The sequence below is a fragment of the Pyrus communis genome, chromosome 7 (assembly GCF_041283825.1).
Source record: "Pyrus communis isolate YQ-2024b chromosome 7, ASM4128382v1, whole genome shotgun sequence".
Taxonomy (NCBI): domain Eukaryota; kingdom Viridiplantae; phylum Streptophyta; class Magnoliopsida; order Rosales; family Rosaceae; genus Pyrus; species Pyrus communis.
In genome coordinates this window covers 25,990,845-26,018,623 of record NC_142571.1, presented here as the reverse complement: position 1 = coordinate 26,018,623, position 27,779 = coordinate 25,990,845, and the positions used below count along the sequence as shown (strand labels likewise).

The window sequence follows — 27,779 nt, the reverse complement described above, 5'->3', positions numbered from 1 at the left end:
CCTTTAAATGTTTCTAAACAATATTTTTTCTATCAAACGATATTATCTAAAGATGTCCCACTTATTTTTCTCATAATTTCGAATCATTCATACATAAAACTTTTTTTTATTTTTCAAAATAAAACTGTATAGTTGGGTTATGGTTATATTGAATGTTCAAAACAGAAATTACTATACAAGTCAGCCACAAAATATTAAAGGAACACAAATTATAATTGAAACATGTTATTCCCACAGCCACATGCATGCTATTTTTATCTGAATTTATTTTGATTAACACCAGGGTTGTCTCATAGTTGTCATCCAAAACCAAAACGAGTCACGGAACATATTGTGTATATAGACTGTCATAAATATTAACACAAGTACACAACTAATAGTTCTATACATGTCGATATTTTTCGTTCGTGATCTCGTTGATAAGGATGTATCATGTGAGACAGAAAAAATATGCATGTAGAGATAAATTCTAGGGTTTAATATAAGGTCGTTATACATAATTTGTAGTACGAGAGACAATTAAGAAATCCTTAAATTAAAGTATAGGTCCCTTGGCTTGAAACCTATCTTTGTGAGTAAAATTAAAAGCCACAAGAGTTCACAGATGCCATGCATCATCTTTTATACTCAATTTTTACAAAAGACTGTGCCACTACATTTTACTTTTTATTTCCGCAGGTCACAAGATTTCCTACTATTGACGTAAAGTAACATGATGTAGACCGTCGATCAGTGATATTACAACCCAATCTACATCAATACACCTCTATACCCTCATATGCCCATATTTTAAAAAACTTAAGCATTTATTTGGAGCTGCTTTTAGGCAACTCAAAATACACATCACTGTCTCTATGTGATCGCTATTTGGAGCATAAATAAACTGACTCACCACACTTATAATATAAGCAATATTTGGTCTCGTAAGTGATTGGGAAATCAATCTTCCCACTAACATCTGATCATATTCTTCTATTAGTTGGGACTTGATCTTAAATTGCAACATGATGATTTTGCAATTTCAATGGGGTTTATCCCTCAAAGCAATCTTTGGATTTCAAGGGTTCTTAATCCCACAAACATCAAATATAAATATGAAAAAAATTGGATACATCTCTTCTACGGCTTTTCCAAGAGGAAAATTGGGCACAAGTATATCACTCACTATTTTACTTTCGTTCGTCTCGGATTGGTTGCAATAATGACAAGCTCTTTTCTAATTTTCCTTTATTTTGATTTGCAACTGCAGAATCTGTTTTGAAAGTCCCGTTGTATATTTTGATCTCCCAAAGCAGATCAGGTGGAGGGATGGGAGCCAGAGAACGGGGAAGGTGAAAGGAGTAATATTGTTACGTTTAAGCAGTAAATATAAAAAATTAAAAATTAAAAAAAAAGACCTGAAATTACACCTAGATCTTATAACTAGGCTGCCACATAGGATAGTATACAAAATGCGATGGTATTATTTAAAGGGTGATGCTAGAGATACCAAAATTTTATATAAAATTTGGAAACCCAATAATGTGTCACATTATTAACGCTTAAGTAATAATTCAATCATTAACAACCAAATCATTTGTTTTACAAATTTGAATTAAAAAGTTTGGTCTCCCGAAAATTGTCCATATTTGAATGGTAACTGTAACTTTACCTATATTTAATTACATGTTTCGATTCGAGCATATTATACATAAGTAACTTGCCATTAACGGCAAATAAAAATAAATAAAAAGAAAAATTAAAGCCATTCCATTTTCATTTTTTTTTAATATGAATGACAAATCATTAATATAAAAAATGTGGAAAAACATGACAATTGAGTGCATAATAATTGGTTATATGTCAAAATATCCCCTGAAATTAGGGGTGCAATTCGGGCAGGTTGAAAGGTCAATCAAATCTTAACCCAACTTTTACAATTTGGGATCAGATTTTGGTTGAGTTTTAATTAGGTTCATTTGAGTTCGAGTTTAATCGGGTTAGGTTTACTTAGGTTAGGTTCAGGTTGCCTAACTTTTGTAAGTTTTAATTGGGCATTAGCATCAAATTTTAAATCATATGTTTCTGAAAGCACCCGCACAGTCATGCATACATCCACAAAGACATCAACCTATTTGTATTAGCAAACAACTGACCTTAAAATCATTTTCCCTCAACTTGCTCAATAGCCTGCTTCGTCTGAATCGGCACAAGAAAGCAGCATGAGAAGCAATCACAACTCAAATTGTGAAGCAGATCCCAAAGAGGAAAGTGGATTGTCTGCCATTTCATTTTCATACTTTTTTCATGCTCTTCTGATTGAGTGATCACGGTTAAACCACGTCAACATTTTATATTTCTATTACTTTTTGTTTTATTATTTCTATAAAAATTAATATAAAATATTGATATGGTTTAATCATAATCACACATTACAGGAAGGCATGAAAAAAGTAAGAAAATTAGAGGTAGACAAGCCACCTCCCTCGAAGAGAGGTCGAATAGTTGCAATATTAATTTAATAAAGGAAATTGTTCTACATGATGTGATGTGAAAAGCAGAATAAACTTAATATGATTCCTTTCAAGTCAAATTGTATATCATATCAGTAGGTTCTCATGAAGGTGCGAGGGTCACTGAGAAGTATGTTGCACAGCTCAACCCAATCGGGTTGGGTTAGGCAAATGATAAATCCAACCCAACCTAATTAATTAATGGATTGAAATTGAGTTGGATTTGGACGTGTTATAACTAAAAAAAAATTCGCTTATTCGGGTTGAAAGTCAAATTAGCCCAATCCAAGTTGCATCCCTATCTAAATTAAGTTGAATAGTAAAATAAAACAAAAAGAATCATCTTCTCTCTTCACCAGCCACTTCCATTAAGAACATAAGAACACAAGAAATAACGAATCAATGAAACTAATGATAAAGTCGCTCGATCTGCAGTGGGAAGGGATGAATGTTATACAATGTTATTAATGTCTGTTAATTAAATTCTTCTATTTTTTTTGTTGTTTCAATCTATGTGGCACTATTTATTAATTGGATGCGTGAGCCTTATATTTTTGTCACGTCAACTATAGTAGACCATAATTGCGACACATAAGTAAATTTAATGGTTTTTCCAAGGAATACATAGAAACAAGCTAAAATATAAAAAAGAGTAAATATTGAGTTTCAAGGGTCAAAGTGTGATAAAAATCGCATTTTAGAGAGCGAAGTGGCTACTTTGGAGTTTCAGAAGACAAAGTAAGATTACAATTAAATTCCGAAAAGTAAAATGACGAATTTTGAGTTTCATAAAAGACAATGAGTTCTCAAAATGTAGCTAAAAGGCCTAAAAGAAATATATGGAATGATAGTTATGTAAATAAATTCAAAACAATTTGAATCACCTTTTTCAAATTGGGATGGCCGACTTTGACCACCTTGAAAATATGCGTGGTTAATTAACTTTAAGATAAGTTGGGAAATTAAGTATAAGTAGCACGCAGGACACCGATTGTAAACGGTGTTTTTTTGTCCTTACCCTTAAAGTGATACTGTGATATAGTAATGTTCAACACTTACTTAGATAATTTTAAAATTTAAATTTATCAAATCATAATAAATAAGGTGATAAGTATCACCATTCAGAGTGGTGAAAATATTCCAGATTACAACATAAGGAAGTAGAGCAGCGCAAATTATTGTCTCTGGGTCAGACACAAACTGATTAACAATAGCAAAGAAACCACTTAGTATTATAGTCTAGTAGTATTCCTCTTCACTTGTAGGTGAGAGGTTTTAGTTCGATTCTTGCAAAAGGCGAGTTTCAACCACAGTATTGCTAGCTCCTTGTGAGGCTAAGTCCACCCCCTCCTCTTTAGTGAAGATAATATCGTTTGTTCAAAAAAAAAAAAATAGCAAAGAAAGAAGAGTAATGCTAGCCCATTGTGAGTGAAAGGTCTTAAGTTCGATTATTGCCAAAGTGAAATTGAATCACATTGTTGTTAGCCAATTGTGAGGCTTAGCTCACTTCGGACACCCTTAGTGTAGATAATATCGTTTGTTAAAAAAAAAACAAACAAAAAACAAAAAAGGGTAATGCTAGGCAGTTCAAAATTTTAGACTATATTTGCAAATCAACACATAAGTAATAATCCATTAATCAACAACCACATCATATAATTTAATTAAATAATCTCTTTAACATTACCTAAGAAAGAAACAGTAATTACTAAAAATATGACTTTAGTTCTTAAAACACACTTTTCTTTGCTTAAACCCAACATGATTTTTTTACCCGAATGAAACCAAGTGAAGTGACTATGCTCCGCACAAACAAACTGATCATTACTAAGTTTGACTTTTAAATATTTTGTAATTTTTAGATGTCGAAAAGAACCTAATTATATTTTTGACTTATAATTTGAGCTTAAGTATATTACGTTTGTGATATCTACACTTAATTGTAAGACTTGCAGAATACTACATCAGTCACGAAGACTTTATTCAGAAAAGGAAAGCAAAAACATTCAAAACCAAGGTATATGAACATGATGAAATGATAAATATCATGTACCATTCTATTAAGGTTGTAAATAATGCAATTGTTGATTGATTGCAAATTCCAAAACCAATGTGCGCACTGCGCCTGGTCTGTTTCTTCACTGCCCAGCAATCACTCTCTCTCTTTCTCTCTCTCTCTCTCTCTCTCTCTCTCTTCCTCGATGTAAAAAAAACAGAAAAGTAAAACCCTAAAATATAAATACAGTGAGAGACCACCGCCCTAGTCCACCATTAACAAAAAATGGCATTGAATAATCAGACCCAACATCAGAAAAACCTCTCTTCTTTCGACTAAATCGAGAACACTGAATCAGGTGGTGTGTAGTGCTCTAGCCATCCACCCCCCACCCCGCTACACACACAGAGTTTTCCACCTTTAAATTAAGCTCGCCGCCACCTCACCCTATGGAAGAAGACCAAGACCGCGATTCGGCAGCTGAAGCAGCACCAGCTCATCACCTTCCCCAAGAAAACAGCAACAAAACCACCAAGGACAACTCGACCACCGCATCCACCGCCACAACAGAAACAACGGACAGCAGCAACAGAAAGTGCAAGGGCAAAGGAGGCCCCGACAACAAGAAGTTCAGGTACCGCGGCGTGCGTCAGCGGAGCTGGGGCAAATGGGTAGCTGAGATCCGCGAGCCGCGTAAGCGCACTCGCAAGTGGCTGGGGACCTTCGCCACTGCCGAGGATGCTGCCCGCGCCTACGACCGGGCCGCCATCATCCTCTACGGTTCCAGGGCACAGCTCAACCTCCAGCCCTCCGATTCCTCGTCCCAGAACTCCATGGGCGGCTTCTCTTCTTCCTCCTCATCGTCCAGCTCCTCCACCCAAACCCTAAGACCCCTTCTCCCTCGCCCCTCCGGCTTCGGCCTTACTCTGCCCTACCCCTCCTCCTCTCACCCGGTCCCACTCATGGCTTCGGGGTTCGTTCCTTACGGTGTTGGCGTAGGGTTAGGAGTCTACCCTAACGTTGCTGCTGCTGCCGCCGTCGCCGGTGGTGGTGCAACTTCGTCCGTGCGTTTGAATCAGCATCCTCATCATAATAATATGTTAGATCAAGATCATCATTCTCAAAACAACATTAATCCATTGCACCAACAGCTACAGCAACAGCAGCAGGTTGTGGTGCAACAATTTCATCATCAGTACCCCATCTCATTATCTGACGGCAGCGGTTGTGACACATCAACCTCAAATCAATATCCAAACCCTAGTCACGATCAATACCAACTACAACTACACCATCAGAATAACAATAATCTGGAGTGTTGTTCGTACGACGATGTCATGAATTCGCTTGTGGGATCAGGGTTGTCTACGGAGCCTATGGCGGTTGCACCGGGGTGTTCTGACATTCCGATGGGGGGAGTGGGGCCCATTTCGCCGTCGATGTGGCCACTGACGAGCGAGGAAGAGTGCGTTCCGAGTCTTTGGGACCACGGCGATCCTTTCTTCTTGGATTTGAAGGGATTGGATTCGTAAGGATCAAGAATTCGAGGTATTGATCAAGCATAATATATATTCGAGTCACTCTCTTTCGAATAACGGGACAGAGATATATATATATATATATATATATATATATATAGATATATTCAATTCCTTTTAAAATTCAAGCTTTGTATATATACTAGGCTTGCATGCAAGAATTCACAGTAATTTTGGTCTCCATGGAGAATATATTTTGGTTTACAAGATCCAACTCTGGAAACCAAAAATACCCGAAGATTGATTACGAGGAAAGAGTGCATTTTAGTGTTGGATTGAAGCATGCCACATTAGTGTATGATCAGTCGATAGAAGCTCTTGATGAACACAAGGGGTTGTCAATTTGATTAATGATGGTGGTCTTATAAATATGTTGCAGAAAGATCCATCTGAGGTAAGGTTCCTTATTCATCATCAGTTTATCATAAAGATCTTAAAGCGTTGTGGAGTTTTGGGATGGGATGTTTCCATAAATATTAGGACTTTATTTTTTATTTTTATAACTCATTATAGTATTGGGAATTTTATTCATTAGGATGTAGTTTTGGGATAAAAGAAGAAATTTGATTGATCTCTCTTCGTGTTTTTTTCTTCCTGAACTGAGAAATACAAGGATACAATTAGTTAGAATTTTCTTCCTATACACTTACGAATAAATATATAATTAGTTAGAATATTTCTTGATCTGAACAGAAAGTTTGGTCCATTGTGTAATTTATTATATGTGGAAATGCATTACCGAAAATTGAAATTTTCCTACTGCTCAACATGTTGGAGCAAGGGGAGCAGCGAGGAATTAATATTATTGTCCTTGGTAAGGTCTTCTGTAGTAATTATCTTCTGTCTGTAATCATCTATATATCTTGTGTCTGGTCTCTGTGGTTTCTATGGTAGGAGAAGGTTCACCGTTATTGTGGCGTCCAGTTCTAAAAACACAAGGATATGTGAAAAATTGTTAACATATGTCCTTATATAATTGGTATGAAAACACAAGGATATGTGAAAAATTGTTAACATATGTCCTTATATAATTGGTATGAAACGCCACGTGACAGTAAAATCATGTCATGAAAATCCTTCTCCTGTAATAGGGCTTTTGGCTGGTGATCCCCTAAATAAATCTGGGCTATCCAACTGTAATCTTCCTCCTTTGGGGGCAATACCAAAAGGAGAATTAGTAGCTCTGTTTCATAATTGATAAATACTCAAGACACATCACATACAATCGATATGCAGGTATTGGGTACTATTCTATACTCTAATTAATTCATATGCATGGTATATATGACATGTAAATATTAAGAACTTGTGTGTAAGATTTTATGTTGGAACTTATTTGTTGGACATCTGGTAAACTTAAGCTCATTCATAATCGATGGCAGCTCCAGAAGATAAGAGATATATAGGTTTAATGAAGGAAAGTTTGAGAACTGTGACAGTCGATCATCTCAAAAACACAAGTATTAAGCTGGCCTTCGTTATCTGGATGGCTAAATTAATCGGTTCTACCTTCAATAGATCCCAGCCACTAACTTTAAATCTGTATATCTTTTTAACAAGGCTCCTACTGATTTGCTGTTCGAAAAGTACATTTATCTCTGAAAAAACTTGAAAACAATTTTAAATAGTCCTTAATCGATATGTATTACTTTGATCTTGTAGCTATAATTATATAGTATGAAAACATAATTAATACTACAAATTTGCGCGTTTTGATTTACAAAATCTAAAAGGGTCCAATGCAAATATGCTTTCAGGTAACACATTTTTTTTCCATGCATTATCCCCTCATCATCATATTGCTCGTCTAACAATTAATTATATTGTTTACTTACTATCATGATCACCAAAGTGAAGTGCTGATGATTTACTTTATAATGATATTTCGAGACACTACTACAAGAAATCAGATTTGTCGTGCCAAATATGATTTCGTCAAAGTTTTTTATTTTTTAATTTAATTTAATTTCTTTATTTTTGCACGATGAAATAAATCGCCGAGCAAGGTTTTTCGATTTTTTTTTTAATATTTTTTATTTTAATTTAGTTATTTTAATTGTTTGCGCAAGGTTTTCTAATTTTTTGGGTTTTTATATTTCTTAATTTAATATAATTGTTTGTGTAATGAGCAAGATTTTTTTTTAATTAATTAAATTATATGGATTTAGTTTTTTTCTTTTAATTGATTTAATACTACATATTATAATAATGACCAAATTACTCTATATATATATATATATATATTATTAAAAGTGTACATTGAAGCAAAGTACAATAATCGAATCTAATACAAGTCTATTCTGGTGGTTGTGGCATGGGATATACTGCAATGGCATCCAAATCTGCCAGCCGCCTCCTCAACTCCCCAATTTTTTCTGTCAAACTTGTGACGATTGAGTGCAAAAAAACAAACATAGTCAAATAACCAAAAATCACGTGAACAACACTAATTAAGTGACGTGAGCACGTGTAGCCTTTGAGCTTAACATGTGAGCGAGCTTGTTTTGATAACATAAAAAAAGTTGAGTTTTACCATAAATTAATTAGCAATATGAAGGTAGTTCAACCTCTTATAAACCTTAATAAGGTTTTTTTTTCGTGGACATAACACTATTTTACTTTCAGATTCTCACATAATCGTGGAGGTCAGAGACACAAGGGAGAACGGAGAGAGAGACAACAATGAGTTAAAGTTTGGAGCCCCTCCCAAATATGATACCTCTTTCCATATTCCATCTGTGAGCCCAACTAATCTTGCTCATTCCCCCAAATATACATAATGGGCCTCTTGATTTTTAAAATATTTTGCACCAATCGGCCCAAGCCAAATATGAAAGCCGACCACACATTAGGGTTTTCTCCGTCCAGTATAAATGCTCGCAAAGCTCTAAACACCAAACCTTCTCACGCCACTGTATCCCCTTCCGTCCTCCGCAGCTTTCAAGACTAGGGTTTAGGAGCGAACGTCGTTTTACCGCCACCATGAGGGCCAAGGTAATTTCTCAATCTCTCCCGATCACCTACGCTTTCTGTTCGTCCTCGCTTTGTGTCCGCTGATTGATTCGTTTTCTGTGTTTTATTTATGGCGGTGATTGCAGTGGAAGAAGAAGCGCATGAGGAGGTTGAAGAGGAAGCGCCGAAAGATGAGACAGAGATCCAAATAGTTTGCTCGTTCGCTGTCACCGATCATCAATCGACGTCGTTTCGGCTCCGTCTCCATGTTTTGTTTTCTAATCAAGTAATCAGTACCCATTAGTCAGCTTGTAGTCGTTTTGTACTCTTTGTGCTATCGTTTGGAACAAGTTTTGCTTTAATCAATTCAGTCAGATCATTTACCTTATTACGAATCTTTTAATATCCTATAGTATCGTTGGCGATTTTGAATATTGTAAGGTTAATCTGTTTATCTTTCGCTATGCAATGTGTCATTTGTGTTTTATGAGTTTGACATAGGATTCGTTTGGATGCGCTTTTAAAATGTCTCTGCTTTTGGATAAATTGATTTTGAGTTCCAAAAGCAGTGTAAGTCCTTTTTTGAAGAAGCACCAGATATGTGTTCTTTAAGGAAACACTTAAAGTATTATGTCAGGATCCATTTTGATTTTTACTAAGAATTGGTATCAAAAACATTTTCACTAAAAGCGTTTTCAGTCATTTTAAAATCACATCCATAAGCAGTATGTTACGGGAAATTATCTGTTTAGGGTTCAGTGTCGAGTTTAGGAGCCGAGAGCCTTTTGATTGACTGGTTGGCACCATTGTTCGGGGTAATGCTCTATCTTAATTTGGTCAGTATTGTTGGTTTAGGCACGCCTGATGGCGAAAATTTGGAATCCCCATTGTCGATGAACATGTGTGCTTCGCATTGGATGTTCATTTTGTGTAGGGTTTTAAATTTTGGATAGGTTGATTGATTTCAATGTTGCTGTTAAGCTGGAATTTTTGCAACCAGGTGTAGTTTTGTGCAGGAAATGTGGTTAACTAAAACGTAGGTTTGGAACGTTCTTGTTTTAGCGTTTCTGTTGGGTTGATTGTTCTCGACAGAAGTCTCCTATGTGTATATCAAAACATTTTGGAACCGATGTATACTGCATTTAGTCTGTTCTGTTTCTATGCATCGATGCAGATGCTTGTTCTCGTAAGTTTTGGTTTATGTCCCATCTAAATCCATGTTTCTCGGATGTGGGTTGGTACTCGGGAAAGGGAGTACACTGCACTAGCTAAATAGAGGGATTATTAGGCCTTCTCCGACCGAAGGAGGGTAAGAGGGTTTGATTTAGACCTATAACCTTCCAAGAAATTAATATTTTAACAAACAATGTCAGGTCATATTTTTGACCATCTTCAACTCAGGGATCAGAGGATCATAGGCTAAACATAGCCTTGTGATAAAAAATCACCATCTTCAACCAATAGGGTCAAAGGATTATAGGTCAAACATAATTTATTATTTATTATGTTAATCTAAAAACTACAATAATTTAAATTTAAAAATTACAATTTAAATCTATCCCAAAGCCAACCATGCACGTGACTTTTTGCAACTCTTTCATTTGCACGCGTGCTCAGTAGTTGACAAATGATAGGATAATTTATACTAAACCACAAAAAGGGGAATTGAACACCAGACCACGAGGGCATGTGCACATGTGAATGCATTTGGAAATAAGAAAGTATAGCTCGTGTGAATCCAGTAAATTGCCTACAGCATTTTAACATTAATTCAAGCAAATTGAATCATTTATTTCAAAGGAAATGACAAAACAAAATAAATTGCCATTAATTTATTAATCACTCGTGAAAAGAAGGGACCTGACTTCTCTGCCCTTTCACTTTCCATACAGTCACATTCCCTCTTATTTATGCAGTCATTTCTATTTGTGCGGTCACAGTTAAGTTATATCAATATTTTATATTATTATTACTTTTTGTTTTATTATCTTTATGAAAAATTAATATAAAATATTAACGTGACTTAACCGTGATTGTAGAAAATAGAAGAGAATAGAAGTGTATGGAAAATGGAAAGGCAGAGAAACCGGGTCAAAAAGAACAGATACTCACAAAAATCTCAATTCTCAAACGAGTAAATAAAAGCAGGAGCAGCTTTGAACTGAATTCGTACCATCGTAGCTGCTGGAATCGAAGGACTGCTGGAGGTGGCGGCGCATGTCGTAAGCATGAGACGACACGCGTTTCACGAACTCGTCGGAGGAGGAGGGGATATTACCATCGAGGTGAAGCGCTTTCTCCACCTGCTCACTTCCGTCGTCATCGCCGTCGTCGTCCTTCTCCTGCGCAGCTCCACCGCCACCGCCACCGCCGGCCGGCACACTAGCCTCCTTCTAGAATAGGGGGAGCACGGTACACCGAATACAGAGGAGGAGGAGGAGAACAATCGGCAGAGACTTCGATTGTGTAAGCTGCCGAGCGAAGAAGAAGAGAGAGGCATCCGGCGGCGCCGTGGAGAGAGAGGGTTGGTGACTACGGAGGGCGACACTTTTACCGATGAGAGGGAATCCATGGATGCTTGTGTTAAGCTGTGAATTAATTGAAATTAAAAATGGATGCAAAATTGCAATTACGTTTGGGTCTCTCTCTGGGTTGGTCCGGTTCGGTGGGTGGTAGGCTGAGAGAACCCGAAGAGGTTCCGGCCTTCGCCTTCCGCTTGCAAGCCATGCTGCGTATGGTCCTTTGGGCCAGCCGGCTGGCGTGATTCTTCTTTTTTGATCCGGTGGGGTCCACAAGTTTTTGGGCCTGATTCTCAGTTGAAGACAGTTTTCGTGTTATTTAGAATTATTTTCAACCTTCTGTCTATCTGGTCAGATTAGTTGGAGATGGCCTATGATTCCTCTGCGGGATTAGAACTTGGTGCATCACATGCGTTCTATTCAATGTGGTTACGCCTCAATCTATCGCGTATTAATCTCTTGTATTTCTAGTGCCCGCAAGTAAAAGCATTACATTTAAAACTAAAGTTGAAGCGCAAACTCATGATCAACGTCTGCTGCATACGAGAGGTTTCCAGGTTCACCAAGCTTTTGAAACTGAAATTTCACAGCCCAACCGAAGAAACCAAAAGGGAAAACGTTGAAAAATGAAAGAAGCTTCACGTAATCGACGTTACGCGTCGTTTTGATGTGCTTCAGACTGCGGTCCAAATGTAGGCCCACCATCGCCCCGTAAGCTGTCGATGTAATTCCTGACTTCCTGCGCTATCATCCGCTGCATGATCGTCAGCAAACACGTCTCCTCCATCTCCACCGCACATTTCTCCACATCATCGTCATTGTCCACCGCTTCGTGATCGTGTTCTTCCTCCTCACTTTTCACAGCGACATCTTTCTCCGCCTTCTCACCAGGCGGCGACAGCGTCAGCGACGTCTCGACTATCACTCCCTCCCCTCCTGCGCCCGCTTTCAAACTCTCATGCTCAGGCGACGCGCGCAGGCACTGTCTCTTCAAGTCCGGCTCTTCCCCGAGCGCGGCGGCCGCGTCGGAACCGGACGACGAGGAAGACAACTCGGCGAGTTGGCGCCGCCGCCGCCGCAGAGCGGAGTTCCAGTGGTTCTTGATGGCGTTGTCGGTGCGGCCGGGAAGGAGGCGGGCGATGGTGGCCCACTTGTTTCCGTGGAGGGCGTGGGCCTGGATTATAATGGAGTCCTCCTGAGGCGAAAAGGGCTTGTGCTGGACGGTGGGGCAGAGCTGGTTGCACCAGCGGAGGCGGCAGGACTTGCCGGAGCGGCCGGGAATGCCGGTGCTGATGAGGGACCAGTTGCTGGGGCCGTGCTGAGCCACCAATTTGATCAGGGTGGCGTCCTCCTGCGTGTTCCACGACCCCGTCACGCGATCCTCACCGCTCATCGCTCCCATCATCGTCATGCGATCATAAGAAGAGAGAGAGAGATTGGAAATCTGGATTCGAATGGGAGAGAGAGGGGAGTTTTGATTTGATGAGTGGGTTTTAACCTTTCGGTGGAAGAGAGGGAGGGGGGTCGGTGGTGACATGCATGAACTGTAAAACCGCTCGGATATCACATAATGAAAATTAACTCCAAACGCGTTTCTTTCTTTCTGTTTTTTGTGTTCATTTTTTAATGAGAATTTTAACGAAAAACTCTCTGTATTGTTTATTTTAACAAAAAATTATATTTTTATACTAAAAATGCAATCTTGTTACCATTTATTTTACTCTTTATTTTGCTCTTATCATTAAAACTCAAAGTTTTCAAGTTTTTTTTATTAGTTTTTTTTTTTTTTTTTAATTTGAATTTTGTTTTTGTTTTGGAAACTTCCCTTGAAATTAGAGATGAGATTAGATTAGAGAGGGAGGGGTTTAAGAAGAAGTGGGTTTTTGTTGTGCTTTTAGTAGGAAGTTGCGACTTCCCCCCTTCATTCTTTACGCTTCCAAATATTTGGGCGATTAATGATTAGCACCCTAATCAAAAGAAAGATGGAAAAATTGCACAAATGGCACATGCGTTTTAGTTTCATGCAATTACCAATACCACGTGAATCAATTTTTAGTTTCAATTTATCGGCCAAACTTCAGGTTGTACTGTAATTTGGAACTCAAACTTGAGGAGGTCATTTGATAAAGGCGGACATGATCCTCTGGGATCCATATATCCTAATCCTAGGGATCCATCAATCTGAATCATTGAAATTTGATCCAACATTTACAAACAGGGGTCAACTTTAAAGTTATAATAACTTTAATCGTTGGATCAAAGACTAATGCTATTCATACCATGTTTTTATACCACATTTTTATACCACCTTAGAGCAACTCTAGGGGAAGCTAGAGCCCGATGGACCGGCGACAGAAATGACCCAATAGCCCCAGCAATTTGCTCCAGCCCATGCTGGCAATGGGGCTTGAGGGAGGCCCAAGTGAGAGGTCCGGCTCGAATTGGTGGCCCGAGAGCCTGAGGCCACATGATGCAAGGCTGACGTCAGGATGACATCAACCACATTATAAAATTAATAAAAAAAAATGTAAATTTTTTTAAAAAATCTGAAAGAAAATTAAAAATTAAAAAAAAAAGATTTAATTTTTTTATAAATATCTTATCATTATCTTCGACCTTACACCACAATTTTATATTTTCTCAAATACTGTGGGCTGTAATTTCTTATATAATGAAATGTGGTACAACAAGACTGATTAAAAATTATATTCGAAATTTGAAATAAAATTATTTTTTATTATTTTATAAAATAAAAAATACTAATATTTTATTGCCTATTGCCATAGCTATTCAGTTGAGGAGTGGAGATGCAAAAGGAAGTTACTGTTCAGTGGACGGGATTCAATAATGAGTTGCTCTAGGGGGCCTTGCAATGCTGGAGTTGCTCTTAGGTGGCATCTGATGTGGACAACCACATGATTTGAAAAATTTTAAAACCCAAGGAAAGGAAAGAGAAAGACTCTTCATATACCACAATCATTATTTAATTAACTAATTTTTCTTAATTATTAGTTTATTAAATAATGAACTAAATTTAAAAATCTAATTAATTCAAATGATGTAAGGTGGTATGAAAATATGGTACAAAAACATGGTATGAATAGCATTACTCTGGATCAAATTTCAATGGTCCGGATTGGTGAATCCCTATGATTAGGAACATGGATCCGGAGAGGATCCATGTCTGTCAAAGGCGTTCATGTCATTTATCGTGATTGCATACATGAAACTAGTTTTGTTTTGTGTTGTTCATTTTTTTTTTTTTATATATATTTTAACAAACGATAGTCTATACGCTAAAAAGGTGGGAGAGTGAGTTAAGTTTTACAATGAGTTGTTTTGTTGTTCTTTTTTTTCTTTTAACAAACGATAATATCTACACTACGGAGGTGAGAGAGTGAGTTAAGCCTTATAATGGATTGCCATAATAATGTAATTCAACTTCGCATTTGGCAATAATCAAATCTAAGACATTTGACTTACAAGTAAAAAGAAATATCACTAAACTGTATTACTAAGGGCTATACATGCAACTAGTTATCCCTATAAAATACACCTACGTGTTCGTACATCTTCCTTCTCCCATAAAAAGCTTTAGCAAGTCCGGAGGTTCTTATGTTCATACGAAGGTGCTGATGGTAGCTGTTAGGAGTTTACTGGTTGTGCTTATTTGTGCGAATTATCTTCCGATCATTGTATTGGTCACTAAAGAATGTACTCATACAACAACTCTTGTAAGGTGTAACAGCTGTCCGTTTCTTAGTGGAACGAACGGAAGCACAAACTGCAAGGCAACTATTTTCTACAGTAGTTTTGTGGAGTTGCAATGGAGAAGTTGGTGAGCAAATTAATTCTATTTTCTAACACTTAGACATGACATAATCACATTCAACTACTACACTGTATAGCCTCAGAGTTCAAAGTTTGTTTAAACCTCAAGAAAGTGGAGTAGCTAAATATAATTAGTCATATAATCTTTTATTTAAACCTCAAATGCTGATATGATACAGTTTGGCAATATCACTTGTTGATTACCCAATTTCACCAAAATGAAAGGGTCGGAATTTGCTTGGGACTCCATCGGGACCTCCTAAAAAGGCCTCGATTTGAAAATTTTCCAACTTAACTAGGTGCACATATTAGCAAAAATGGAGGTTATCGATGTAAATTGTTTTGATTTGTATATTTGATTTTTGAGGATTATATTCAAGTCTGGTGTTTGAGAATCTAAGATTCCTAAATTTAATTTGTGTTTTCAATTCGTGATTGTAATTTAGATTCAATCAACAAAAGCTTCGGTTCATAATAAGGGATATGCACGATTCAACTGGTTGTATTAATTTGATTTAGTAGTACTTCTTTTTTCAACGTTGAAAATGTCACAAGTTCAAATTATCTACTAATAATAGCATCGATTAAATTAAATTTTAAATTGGTGCGGGTACTCACTTTTCTCTTTGACATGCACAAGATGGACTTACTGATGTTTGACTAACACTTAATCTGATTGTATTTCTCTTCTAAACATAAAAATTCTACGTTCAAACTTCTCTTGCCATTTGTGAAAATATTAGTTGGATTTCCCATCACAGCCTTGTCAATAGCAAACCCTTTGACAAAGCACCAAAAGTCACGAAAGTCCAAGTTGATGGGCCAATGAGTCAATGACCCCAACTTGTTGCTAAAACTGTAGGATTTCATAACCAGATTATAATTACTGAGCTTTGACACCAGGTGAAATAGAACTGGGATGATATCCACACATTCTATTTTACTTGTTATATATTTTTTTAATTTTCAACCGTTGGATCGGATGAATTAAGAAGATCAATGGACATAAATTATCAAGGGATGTGTGAGAAGTAAAATGAGACGTGTGGATAGCACATTCCTAGAACAATAGCCCTCCTCAATCTAGAAATTGGGATTATCATATACCACAGAGTTTATTAGATACTAATAATACAATTAATTGCCATCAAATTCCTTACTAATTACAATGACAAGATGCCTGATAGCCACCAAACACATGAGACTGAACAGAAGTACGCAAAACATCATTCATTGTGCAGTCGAATAATTATATATGATCAGTTGAGGAAGTGTATGCTGTATGGTATCTGTCAATGAACTCCACGTCTTGTAGTACGAAGCCACATCCTTCTGCCTTATTGCCAAAGGAAAGCAATTTATATGACACACATATATTGTTACTGTGATATTCTGTGTCAATAATACAATAATACATGAAGAAAAATGACACATCATTATATTATTAGCAAGGATACCACAGTGCATGTGACAATGTATCTGTACCATGTAAATCATTTTCATTTAAGAGAAAAAAAAAAAAAAAGAAAAAAAAGACTTAAGTGCTGAAAGCACTTGATTCACATAGAACTCCAAAATCTTCTTAATTAGTTTGGGTCATGGAATGGAAAGAAAAACCTCTGCCTCTTGCTTCGAATTCGACAGTTTGGCGCCACTGGCGACGCGGCAAGTTTACTCAAAACCAACTTGAGGGACTGCTTGAGAGTGCTTAAGCAAACTGCTTCTTCACCATCCTTAGAACAAAGCACCAAAACGCTTTTGATTCTGCCTCCGACGCTTGCCATTTCGGCTCTTAGCGCCGTGAGTTTTAGGCCTTTGAGGATTTGAATGAGCTCCGAGAAGAGGTCCGGCCGGTCGTCGCAGCAAACGGATGCCGTTATGAGAAAATTGCCCCTGTTTATGTTACTGTTACTTGTAGTGGTGGAGGTTACACCATGTGCAGGATCACAGTCGATGGTTACTTCATCAACTTCGGTTGGAACTATGAAGGCTTCGCTCACTTCCACCGCTTTTCGCTTTAGTTCCTTCACATGATCGATCACGCTTCCTAATAGAGCCGCTTTGTCCATCTACACAAACAAAGATCAACTTGTATGAGGAAAGTTTTCATGTTGCGAGACATGCTATTATGTTGTCAAACTGTTAATCATGAATTAGTTGAGACTGTCAAGTCATGTATGCATGCAGAAGAGATGTTATGTTGTCGGAAACTGTCAATCATGAATGAGCCAAACTTTTATCTCAACACAATGAGGCATGTTATGTTTATATTGTTAGATTATGAATCAGCTAGACTACCAAGAAAAAGAAAGAGCATATTCTGTTATGTTGTTAGATTGAATCATCGATGAGGCAGATGTCGAGAAAGAGGAAGAGATGAACTAGCCAAAGTGTTATATGCGTACACGCATGGACAGAGCCAATGAAGTCTCACTGGGCAGATGCCTCCCTCAAGTAATTCATTTGTTTATTTGTTTGTTTAGATGTAGACTACAATTATATATTATGCATGGGTTATCTTTGAAGAAAATATATGTATATAATATCCAACGTACATTCATTCTACTTATACTCAAGCAATAGTGCTCTTGTTCTGTCATTCAAACCGAAAAAATCCTCTCCCACCTATCATGTAGTTATATTTTTCTTATCACTTTGCCACGTTCCACTACTATATTGAAATTTTTGTAACATTAAAATTATGATACATCATCATTTAAAATCATTCTTAATATCATATTGTGTATAACCGTACTAATCGATTGCCTCCGCTAGAAGAAATTTCTGGCTCCGTACACAAGATATATTATGCTACGTTATTAGACTGAATCATCAAGGAGGCAGAATGTCGAGAAAGAGGGAGAAATGAACTAGGCCAAGTGTTATTGTCGTGCGCGCGAGATATTCTATATTATGTTGTTAGACTGTTAATTATAATTTCCACAAACAGAAAAGAAAATGGCATTATATATACCTTGTCGGACTTGGGAACGAGTTTCCTAAGAGTAGCAAGCTGTGCACTGATTCTATCTCTGCGCCTTTTCTCAGCCTGCCTGTGGCTCTTCGAAGCAGATGCATCTCTATCGTCTTCAAAACCGTCAGCTGCCGTCAAAGACCACGAATTAGGCGGCAACCCACAAAACTGGAATTGATTTGTGCTCGACACATGAGGAGGAGGAGGAGGCCATGGAACCAGAAAGCTGGAAGAAGATTCATTGCTTACTGCAGCAGCAGCTGGAACTGCACCAGATTTGTACTGCTGTGGCCAGCTTACCCCTCCAGTCCCAGCATAACAACAGTTGTGATCCATGGCCAGAAAACACACTAGTAAACCGTATTCTAAAAACCTCAGTCCTCCAATCCCTCTTTGATTTTAATCTCACATATTCTGAGATCTACTATTCATAATGTGTGATTGGTATTTTTCCACAGAGCCCTTACACTTGGTCAAATGAAAATTGCTTTTGGATGTATCCGGCTGTCACCTCAAGTCTGCAGTACAATTTCTTTCTTCTCTCTTTCTCTTTAGGGTTCCGTGGTAATTAGTGAATCGGATAATAATACGCATTTGGCAGTAGCTCAACTGTACATCCAACTAAGTAAAACAGTACCGACAATGGCATAGATGGATTGACTTGATAACAGTAGAAGGAGAGATTCTTAAGTGCAGTTGTCGACCGGGCCGGCCTTGGCTAATTTGGGGCCCTAGGGCAAAAACTAAATTAGGTCTTTCGTCCTTGTCATTATAAAATTTTCACAATACTCAAATGGGATGTAGGCATCATCTTTGATGTTTCTTTTATTTTTGTGTCCCCTCTCACCTCCACACCTTAAGATGGTTATTTCCAACTAGGCTATCATGAAACAGAAGAAGGAAAAAAAAAAGGAGAGGCTATTGTTACCTTTTCCACCATTACTAGGGTTTGAGGAATAAAAAATTCGAGTTGAAATAAATGGCACTAGAACGAGAAAAGAAAAGAAAGAACAAAATTGTACGAGAAGTCTTGGGAAGCCTTGGACTACTTATAACATGTTGGTCTCACCCAATTTCACCAATTGTGAATATGCTGCTACATACAACAGTTGCACTAAACAACTTCTAAATAGTCGGGTTGGAGGGATCGTCAACTCTAGGGGTATAAAATATTAACATGGTCTTAATCTGTGCTTTGTAACTTGATCCTTATCCAAACCCAAAACAAGTATTAGCACAATGCTTTTCAGCCTTTAGATATACAAAGCTCGTATATTTAAGTCCCTGTATAAGCACTGTTAGGCTGTTTTAACTTACTCTAAAACACCTTTAGCTAGACCACAAAGCACACTGCCCACCACTCAATTCCAAGTGACATACAGCTGCTGGGTACTGAGTCTACTGACTTGGTTGCTTTCAGCAACAACTATCGAAACCTCTCCAGACTCCAATGGTGCTTTTTTATCCCCACTACAACTAGAACATGATAATTTTCGCACTCCACTCTCAGACATAGAAAATGTAGGGAAAATTAGCTTCACATCCTTCTTTTTGTTACTCCATTGATTAAATTCTTATGCATTTTGAATTTTTGATCAAGATCTTTGGATATTAATAACATCATTAATTATTTGAATAATAAAATATTTTTATTTTTAAATATATTCTTTTAGTGTTAAAAATGTTACAATTAGTATATTTATATTTATGGCTAAATTTTTTATCATATATTTTTATTTTTAGTTTGTACCTATTTTTAATTTGTAAATATTTTTTAATTTGTACCTATTTTCTTTTCATTTTTAATTTGTACCCATATATTAGTTTCTTTTTATGCCCATACTTTTTAAAATTTTATTTGTGTTTGTACCCATATGTATACCGTCACGTGACATTGTATATTTAATCAATGATAGAAAAATTACATATGATATATTTATGTTTTATGCCTAAACTTTGTATCACGTATTTATATTTTTAGTTTGTACCCACTTTTAATTTGCAACAATTTTTTTTTAATTTGTAGTATTTTCTTTTTAGTTTTATTTTGTACCCATGTATTAATTTCTTTTAGCGCCTATATTTTTAAAAATTCATTTGTACTCATAATTTTTAATCTTTTATTTGTACCCTAATTTATTTATAATGTACCCATTCTTCTTTATTAATGTACCACTTTGTTATATGTGAAATGTACCAATTTTTTAAGACTATATATGGATACATTCTTTTGCCATTTATTATTTCTTATTTTTACATAGTTTTTATCCATTTATTCAATCAAAATGTTTGAATTTTTTTATTGTAACCGTTTCTAATAGTATTATAATGAGGGATTTTAAATTTATAGGATTATAAATCTCATAAAATATCAAACAATTAATGTCAAAACTATAAAAATATAAATATTAATAGTAATATAATGAGGTGTACAAAGTCAATGGACCTTAATCAAACTTTGAATACTATTAAGGTTTTAATTAAAGAATATTAAGTATTAGAGACCGCATCCAAAGTATCCCCTGTTTAGTATTATTTAAATTGAATAGTTTTCTCCCAACACAACCAACGTACATTTTCTATTTTCTAACAGTAAATTACAACTGTTAAGTATTATCGAGTTGAATAGTTTTCAATTTTAACAACGCTCTATCATGTTACGTTTTCAATCCGTTGATAAAAGCTTCTAACCATACATGGTATGGTCTCGGAATTCTCCATTGACGATTTTTCAACACAACATTACTCATGTACCGTCAGACAAGATCATTTTAGGGTTATGTGAGATCTCCATGTATACCCACATTTTTAGTGACTTTGTTTGTCTTCTTCTCTCATGGGTTTGTTGGTACTACACAAGCAGACAAAAGAGCTTGAAATAGCAATAAACAATGGCAGGATATGTGCATATAAATAGGGCCCTTGATTTTACACTCAAACATTGTAACTCACCATAAAAGAGCGGAAATGGCGTATGACATTTTATTGTAGTGGTAAAATATTATTATATTTACGTATTATGATGCGAGTTTGATATTATTGATTTTTTTTTATTTAAATTAATAATTTAATTTATTAACGTTATCGATTGTAAAAAATAGAAAGGGTCTTTAAAGATTGATACAACATCTGATCAACCTACTGGCTCCCTATCGTCTCTATTTCCCTCATTTTTTTTTCTTTGTTATTGTACTGATATCACGAATGCATGTCTTTTGGGTCCCCATTTGTTTGGTTCATCGTTTTTCCTAAATAATGTATCGTCGGCAGGATCCACGAGATAAAGGTGCGTAGTCTACGGAATCTGAGTATGAGATGGCTCCAGTGGGTTGGCCACTTTGGTTTTGGCTCTGGTCATAGATGAACTCATGGTCATGGGTGTTTGATGGGAGAACAACTTACTTAGAACCACCACTACTACAGTATCTCAAACTAATAATATATTGATTTGTGAAAAAATTTACACACATAACATTAGATTTTTAGTTTGAAATCTACTAACGTACCTAGTGTAGGTAACCCTCTCTCATCTGATCAACCTTAAAAAGTTTATGTTTAGGTGCATAGCAAGACAACATCTGTAGTTATAGGTTATATCTCTTGAAGTGGGAGGTAAGTTTAGCTATCCTCAGTTGTATATTTCCTTATTTCTATTTTTTTGAGCATATAAGCAGTCACGTGATGTAGAGAGATACACGCAAGAAGATATATAATCTGTTAAAGGCACATTCTCTCATGAGTTGAGTGTGTCAACAAAACAAACCTAGCACACAAATAAAATAAAATGAGCCCTAAAGTCAATGTTAATCTTAACAAAAATACAAAGTGAAATACTTTCTTGTTAATTTTGAAGTAGTTGAAGTGAAAAACAAGGGAAGAAGTTCAAAGGAACTGAATAGCTTTTACCATATGTTTCTCTCCAATGAAGCTACAAAAGTATACTTGCAGTAAATGTTGAATACTGATGATACAAATATTGACCCTGCAAATCTTTGTACATTGACATGTACATCTTGCCTACAATGGTTTCAAACCCTAGTCCTGTGGAAGATGAGAACTTCAGTACACAGAAGCATCTAGGTGGCTGGTGCAAAACCCCGGGATGCCAACCGCAGTCCATCTCAATTTTCATTGAAATGGATGGCACCAAGTTTCCAAACTACGTACGTTGTAGCGAACATCACCGTGCTGATAAATACAAATGAAAAGAGAATTAGAAACAGATCATTGCCCCCCGGAAAATCCCAAGTTAGGCCCTGCTTTGGCATTCCTCGCTTACTGTCGTCAAAAATGTTTGTAGGGGCCTCTGGAAGTCCGGACCTTTTCTTCCCACGCTCGCTGTCTCTAAGAGCATCTAATACATTCTTACCCCTAGCTGATTTTTTCAACGGCTTTGAGTCTGTGTAACGACTAAGAACCTTGGCCGCCCTCAATCTCTCCCTTGCTGTTAGCGGCGATCTTTTTGACTTGGGTTGAACGTCAGAAGTTTGAGATCCGGACTTATCAAGGACGCTAGTTTGGAACCGAGGCGAAGATGTTGAATCAACAGGTGGTAATCGGTCATCAGGAGAACTTGCAGTAGTTTCAGAAGCCTTGTCACCAGTGTCTGTGGTGAGCTGATTGCTATCAGCAACTGAGAGACATAAACCCCATCGTTTTTCGCTTACATTCCTCCTTTGTCCAAATGCTCCAAAGAAGGATGTGAATTGGGTGGTGGCCGCTGGTATAGAAACTCCAACAGAACCTTTTGAAACATTCTGGTACTTGGCCTGCAACTTGTAACGGAGAAGAACAAAAAATTAACGAGGGAAGCATCCGCTTTCAAGATATTTGGAATGGATCACAACAAAACATAAAACTGTAAGGTGAGATGTTTTCGTCTTTCGTCACAGATAACAAAAGCGCAGATATTTTGTTGAACAATCATCTCCATCATGGCTAGAAACAGTTCCCTTGAACCAGTTTACGAGCAACGAAAGCATGAAACTATTCCACTACATACAACATAGTTTGTAAAGCAACAATGTCTAATTCAAAGGCACGATGGACTGTAACAATCATCTCTTTCATCAGGAGCTCTTCAATCTTCACAGCTAAAACCTTAAACCAATCCAAGAAAGCCTTATCCTGACCATCTAATTTCTCATCAGTATACCAAGTCAATCACGCACTGCCTCGAACTTACCCATCTCACGGTGCGTGATTGGCTTTGAATACCGTGACGGTGCCATCCTAGTGTAGGTAAATTTCTCTCTGCTCATGTAGCTTTTTCACTCCTTGAACCAAGATTCTTCCCCTAACACCATCTAATATCTAATTGAGCGGTGTTGTCCACACACCTCATTTTACCTTTTACATACTCTTCACAATTTTTAACCGTTGAATCGAATTTATCAAAGAATATCAAATGATAAAAATTAAAAGACAGCGTGAGAGATAAAAAAGAATGTGCGGATAACATCACCCTATCTAATTTATCATACAATAAGCAAGCAACCCAGGAAATGATTGCTCCAAACTTTGCTGTTAAAGTGCATATCCAGTTGAATATATTTCAACACAAAGAAGAATAACAAAAACTTCGAAAAGGAAAAATATAAAAATCAAGAAAAAGTAGAAACTGTTGTTGAAGATATGATGGTGCAGGTGAGGGAACATGGAAGTTACCGTGGAATTGAAGCCCGGCACCGAGTGGAATGAAACAGCCATTTTTACGGTCGTCTACGGCCCAACCATTTGGAGAGCGAAAGAGAGCTAGTAGTTTACTGTCTACTGCCTGCGTCGTGGTGCGAGCAAATGGTGTGGATAACCGGATGGTCTGTAATCCAAGGAGATGAGAATTTGATGCCACCACAAAATATCCTAGCGCGTGCCTGCCACGTCCTTACGTTTGGTTTTTCCATACCCGAACGGCATGTCGTTTATTGATAGAATAACAATTTGGAAAGTGCTGCAATTCACACTAATTTTTAACTCCAACACACCCTTATTAATTTTTTTTTCATTAATCTTCTTCAATTTATCGATCCGACGGCTAAAAATTGAGAGGAGTGTATAAAAATTAAAAATAAGTATGTGAATAGCACTACCCTAACAAGTTTTGGTTAGATTTTGCATCTTCCAATGTTGTAGATTAAACTCTCTTTTTTTCTATTACAAACGATAATCCAATTATTATCTATGCTACGATATAAAAAGAGGGAGGGAGAGTTTGAACCCTCGACGCAGTGGAATGTGCTGTAAGATGCTATCCACCACTATTATCACTTGTTCAACAAGAAATCCAATCTAACTCAACTTGCCACTTAGTATCATGGTATAGTATTATTTATCTTTACTTGTATATAAGATCTTAAGTTCGATTCTCGTCAAAAACGAATTTGAATCATATTATTGCTAGCCCATTGTGTGGCTTAATCTCCTACCCCTTAATATAGATAACATTGCTTTTTCACAACAACAAAAAAAAATTATAATCATCTTTTCCATAATAATATGGAAAAGAAAGACGAGAAGCCGAAAATAAAGAGCGTCGTGAAGAGTAAACGGTGGATACCGACAACTGGTATATGATATGAAAGCCGATACTACCAAACATTTAGAGTTACAGACAGTAGCACAATCTGATCAGTTACTGGTAAGACTCAGGGTAACAAAATATGCAATACAACTGAAGTCCGATGCAAAAAGCTCCTCTGTTAAGTTACAAGTATATTGTGATTGATGTGAAGTCCATTTAAGTGAGTACTGGAGAGATTGCAGCTTTGAAATCTTCATAGAATCTTTGCTCCGAATATCTGCCAGCCCGTTTTCTCGCAGCTGCAGCCATCTTCAGCCTCTCAATTTCCGGCATCTTTATGACATTGAGAATGGCATCTGCATACTCGTCCACAGTACAGGCAAGAAATCCCGTTTGCCATCCATCTTCCTGTAAAACAATGTCCATTTTCGGGCCGGCAGAGTTATGTGCTGAGGCAAGAAGGGAAAACATGAAGAATATCAGCACAGGAAAACAAAATCATTAAGGTAAGATAAAAAGTTCAGTTCAAATGACAGATAACTTTAGATGCTCACCAATTGGGATGGCTCCTGCAGCCATATACTCCACTACACTTATGCCAAAGTGTTCATCCGTCATTGAATGGATTCCTGCAATGGCTCCTCCCAAAAGTTGAACCAAGTCCCTGTACATGTGAAAACTAACCAAGGCTAAGAATGTGATAACACAATCCAAACAGGATTCACTTGATTAAAGCGGTAACTATGCTAATTACCCGAGTCCTTTCCAGAAGTATTATATGCCGTATATATTAGTCTCACTACTCATATGGTTCAAACCTCAAATAGGAAGCAATCAACAACTCAAGCCAGCCAAATATAACTTGTGAACACACCATGCATGCATGGTTCAATAGAGAACTAGAGCAAGAGAAACACACTACTTATAAGTTGCATGAAAGGATGCACAACATGAAATCCTTAACACAGACCTGTACATGACATTTTTATGAAATTCTACATCCCCGTCCAACTTCAGTTCAATTGCTTTATCCTTCAAACGTTGTACTCTTTCCTCATCAGCTTTATTCCGACAGCTACCCACAAACTGAAGCTTAGGCCTGGGGAAGTGTGCATCTAATTTACCTATGGCAACTGCAAAGGCCTCAAGTTGGAGACCATGTGCCTGAGAACAGAACAATCAATTAGGAAGGACTAGCCAATAGCCACAACAAATAAAGGCCCTATAAATGAGCCACCAAAATCTTAGTACCTTGTGCTCATAAGGTTTATATGCCCACCTTCTCTGGCCGAAACTGAGCAACAGATATAATTTTAGCCGGTTCAGCTGGCCTTTCCAAGGGAAGTGCCTACACAGACAGCAACTTGTTAACCATCGCACAGAAAGGCAATTGCACATTTGCAGCTCATCTTACACAATTACACACAAGCTTTTAAATCAAAAACCAAGTTCCCGAGCAAAATGTAGCAAACCTGAAGTCCAGAAGTATCACAAGGAGGGTAGACCCGCTTAGTCCGTTGTGGAATGCTCCAGAGCTTTTCGATATGGGACTGAGTCCATGACGAATTAACCATGGCAAGATGAGCACAAGATCCTACAATCCCATACATCCGGCTAAACAAATTGTAGTATACGACTTTGCAGCTGGACAACCAATTGCTACAACAACAACAACAATTCAATTCAATTCAAGTTCTTTTTTCGGCTAAACAAAAAAATGCGAAAAGTGATCATCTTTCACCCATTTTGTTTCAATGGGTTTCATTACCAGCAATTAGCAAATGTGAAAATTGACAAATAGGCCTACCTCCGAGCAATGAAGTCGTCATTGTTGTACATGGAGCTCCGCCGGCGGACCCGGGAGAGCATGTCGCAGCTGATTGTGGGGTAATGGGTGTAGCAGATAACCCTGCAACCAAACAGCCGAGCAATTGGGTACGTGAAGGCATAGCCAGCGGTGTCGAAGTAGAAAGTTGGAGTGAACTTCGTCAACGCCTCCCATGAGAGGTAGACAGAGCCGAGGCTCTGCCCAATCATCGTCAGCCGCGGGTAGGTGGCCTCCTCGATCCATTTCCTCTTGCTCAAATGCACCACCTTCAATTCGAATCCGAAATTAATGAATAAAAATTGAATTTAGAGAGAAAGGAAGAGGGAGAGACAACCTTGGGTTGGCGGAGGAGGTTGACGCCGAAGCGGTCAACCGCGCGGGCGGTCAAGGAGTGAGGGGAAGCGTCGTGGTCGCCGGTGTAGACGAGGCAGTCAAGGGAGGGGTTTTCGTCCTGGATGGCTTTCACGGCGCACCAGAGGACTCGTTCCCCGCCGCCGCCGTCATTGGTGTAGGGGTGGAAGAAGGCGACGGCGCGTTTTCTGTTGCTTCTGCCGGTGTATATTTGGAGGGAGATTCTCAGGATCAGGGCCGAGAGAGCAGTGATCAGACCCCAAATCACGAATTGGTAAGCCATTTGCGTCAGTTGATAGATGTCGTTGGGGGTTGGAAATTGGATAAAGAGAAATCGATGTGGAAATTGGTAGAATTTCTTCTGTTTTTTTTGGTGGGAGAGAGTAGCAGGTCAATGAACTTCAGAGACTCGGAGGCCCGAAAGGCCTAAACTGATAGGATAAAAACTTTAATAACTATTTCGTTTTCGGTTTTTGTTTATATTTTTAAGAAAATAAAAACTAAAGTTTTTATTGCTGGTTACTTTTTTAGTTAAACTGGGAATTACTTTCTACTGTTCAAAAAAAAAAAGAGAATTACTTTCTATTGAGTTTTCAAATTTTAATCTAAAATTTTCACTTTTTAATGTTCAATTATTTTTTTGAAAAACTGAAAACTGAGAGTAATTATCAAATACAATTTCAACTTTTAGTTTTTTAAAATGTGAAAACTGAAATCATAAACCGAATACTGAAAACTCTAAACGAAATGATTATCAAACGGCTCATTGCATAACTCT

General features: G+C 37.4%; 5 protein-coding genes and 1 long non-coding RNA gene across 7 annotated transcripts; 2 read left to right on the top strand and 4 right to left on the bottom strand.

Moving 5' to 3' along the window:
• Window positions 1-4,937: 4,937 nt before the first annotated feature.
• Window positions 4,938-6,030, top strand: LOC137733595 (uncharacterized). Its single transcript, XM_068472727.2, has one exon. It carries the CDS (start codon window positions 4,938-4,940, stop codon window positions 6,018-6,020), a length of 1,083 nt encoding a protein of 360 aa, XP_068328828.2. The 3' UTR covers window positions 6,021-6,030.
• A 2,851-nt stretch (window positions 6,031-8,881) lies between these two features.
• Window positions 8,882-9,366, top strand: LOC137735729 (uncharacterized). Its single transcript, XR_011068681.2, has 2 exons — window positions 8,882-9,020; window positions 9,125-9,366. It is a non-coding gene; the product is annotated as an uncharacterized LOC137735729 (long non-coding RNA).
• A 2,573-nt stretch (window positions 9,367-11,939) lies between these two features.
• On the bottom strand, window positions 11,940-13,083 carry LOC137733405 (transcription factor MYB73-like). Its single transcript, XM_068472557.2, has one exon. The coding sequence runs from the start codon at window positions 13,032-13,034 to the stop codon at window positions 12,150-12,152; it is 885 nt and encodes a 294-aa protein (XP_068328658.2). The 5' UTR covers window positions 13,035-13,083; the 3' UTR covers window positions 11,940-12,149.
• Window positions 13,084-16,685: 3,602 nt separating this feature from the next.
• Window positions 16,686-18,740, bottom strand: LOC137735669 (transcription factor bHLH51-like). The gene is made up of 2 exons (XM_068475117.2): window positions 18,303-18,740; window positions 16,686-17,397 (listed from the first exon to the last, which is right to left on the bottom strand). Exons 1-2 carry the CDS (start codon window positions 18,636-18,638, stop codon window positions 16,915-16,917), a joined length of 819 nt encoding a protein of 272 aa, XP_068331218.2. The 5' UTR covers window positions 18,639-18,740; the 3' UTR covers window positions 16,686-16,914.
• A 3,443-nt stretch (window positions 18,741-22,183) lies between these two features.
• On the bottom strand, window positions 22,184-24,132 carry LOC137735167 (uncharacterized). Of its 2 annotated transcripts, none has more exons than XM_068474562.2 (2): window positions 23,970-24,132; window positions 22,184-23,077 (listed from the first exon to the last, which is right to left on the bottom strand). In XM_068474562.2, exons 1-2 carry the CDS (start codon window positions 24,009-24,011, stop codon window positions 22,424-22,426), a joined length of 696 nt encoding a protein of 231 aa, XP_068330663.2. In that variant the 5' UTR covers window positions 24,012-24,132; the 3' UTR covers window positions 22,184-22,423. The 2 variants fall into 2 exon arrangements, with proteins under 2 accessions (XP_068330663.2, XP_068330664.2); XM_068474563.2 differs by having other exon boundaries at window positions 22,184-23,071; window positions 23,970-24,128.
• A 740-nt stretch (window positions 24,133-24,872) lies between these two features.
• Window positions 24,873-27,447, bottom strand: LOC137734928 (GDP-Man:Man(3)GlcNAc(2)-PP-Dol alpha-1,2-mannosyltransferase). Its single transcript, XM_068474258.2, has 7 exons — window positions 26,985-27,447; window positions 26,630-26,916; window positions 26,295-26,481; window positions 26,102-26,170; window positions 25,793-25,986; window positions 25,377-25,486; window positions 24,873-25,271 (listed from the first exon to the last, which is right to left on the bottom strand). The coding sequence occupies exons 1-7, from the start codon at window positions 27,282-27,284 to the stop codon at window positions 25,039-25,041; spliced, it is 1,380 nt and encodes a 459-aa protein (XP_068330359.2). The 5' UTR covers window positions 27,285-27,447; the 3' UTR covers window positions 24,873-25,038.
• Window positions 27,448-27,779: the final 332 nt, after the last annotated feature.

Excerpts from the sequence above, each read along its gene's own strand:
- LOC137733595 (XM_068472727.2), top strand. The coding sequence starts at position 4,938 with ATGGAAGAAGACCAAGACCGCGATTCGGCAGCTGAAGCAGCACCAGCT.
- LOC137733405 (XM_068472557.2), bottom strand. The coding sequence starts at position 13,034 with ATGTCACCACCGACCCCCCTCCCTCTCTTCCACCGAAAGGTTAAAACC.
- LOC137735669 (XM_068475117.2), bottom strand. The coding sequence starts at position 18,638 with ATGGATCACAACTGTTGTTATGCTGGGACTGGAGGGGTAAGCTGGCCA. Across the intron at positions 17,398-18,302 it reads TCGTTCCCAAGTCCGACAAG|ATGGACAAAGCGGCTCTATT; the intron begins GTATATATAATG and ends TTGTTTGTGTAG.
- LOC137735167 (XM_068474562.2), bottom strand. The coding sequence starts at position 24,011 with ATGGCTGTTTCATTCCACTCGGTGCCGGGCTTCAATTCCACG. Across the intron at positions 23,078-23,969 it reads TGCCGGGCTTCAATTCCACG|TTGCAGGCCAAGTACCAGAA; the intron begins GTAACTTCCATG and ends CTCCGTTACAAG.
- LOC137734928 (XM_068474258.2), bottom strand. The coding sequence starts at position 27,284 with ATGGCTTACCAATTCGTGATTTGGGGTCTGATCACTGCTCTCTCGGCC. Across the intron at positions 26,482-26,629 it reads GACGACTTCATTGCTCGGAG|CAATTGGTTGTCCAGCTGCA; the intron begins GTAGGCCTATTT and ends TTGTTGTTGTAG. Across the intron at positions 25,487-25,792 it reads CATAAAAATGTCATGTACAG|GGACTTGGTTCAACTTTTGG; the intron begins GTCTGTGTTAAG and ends TCACATGTACAG.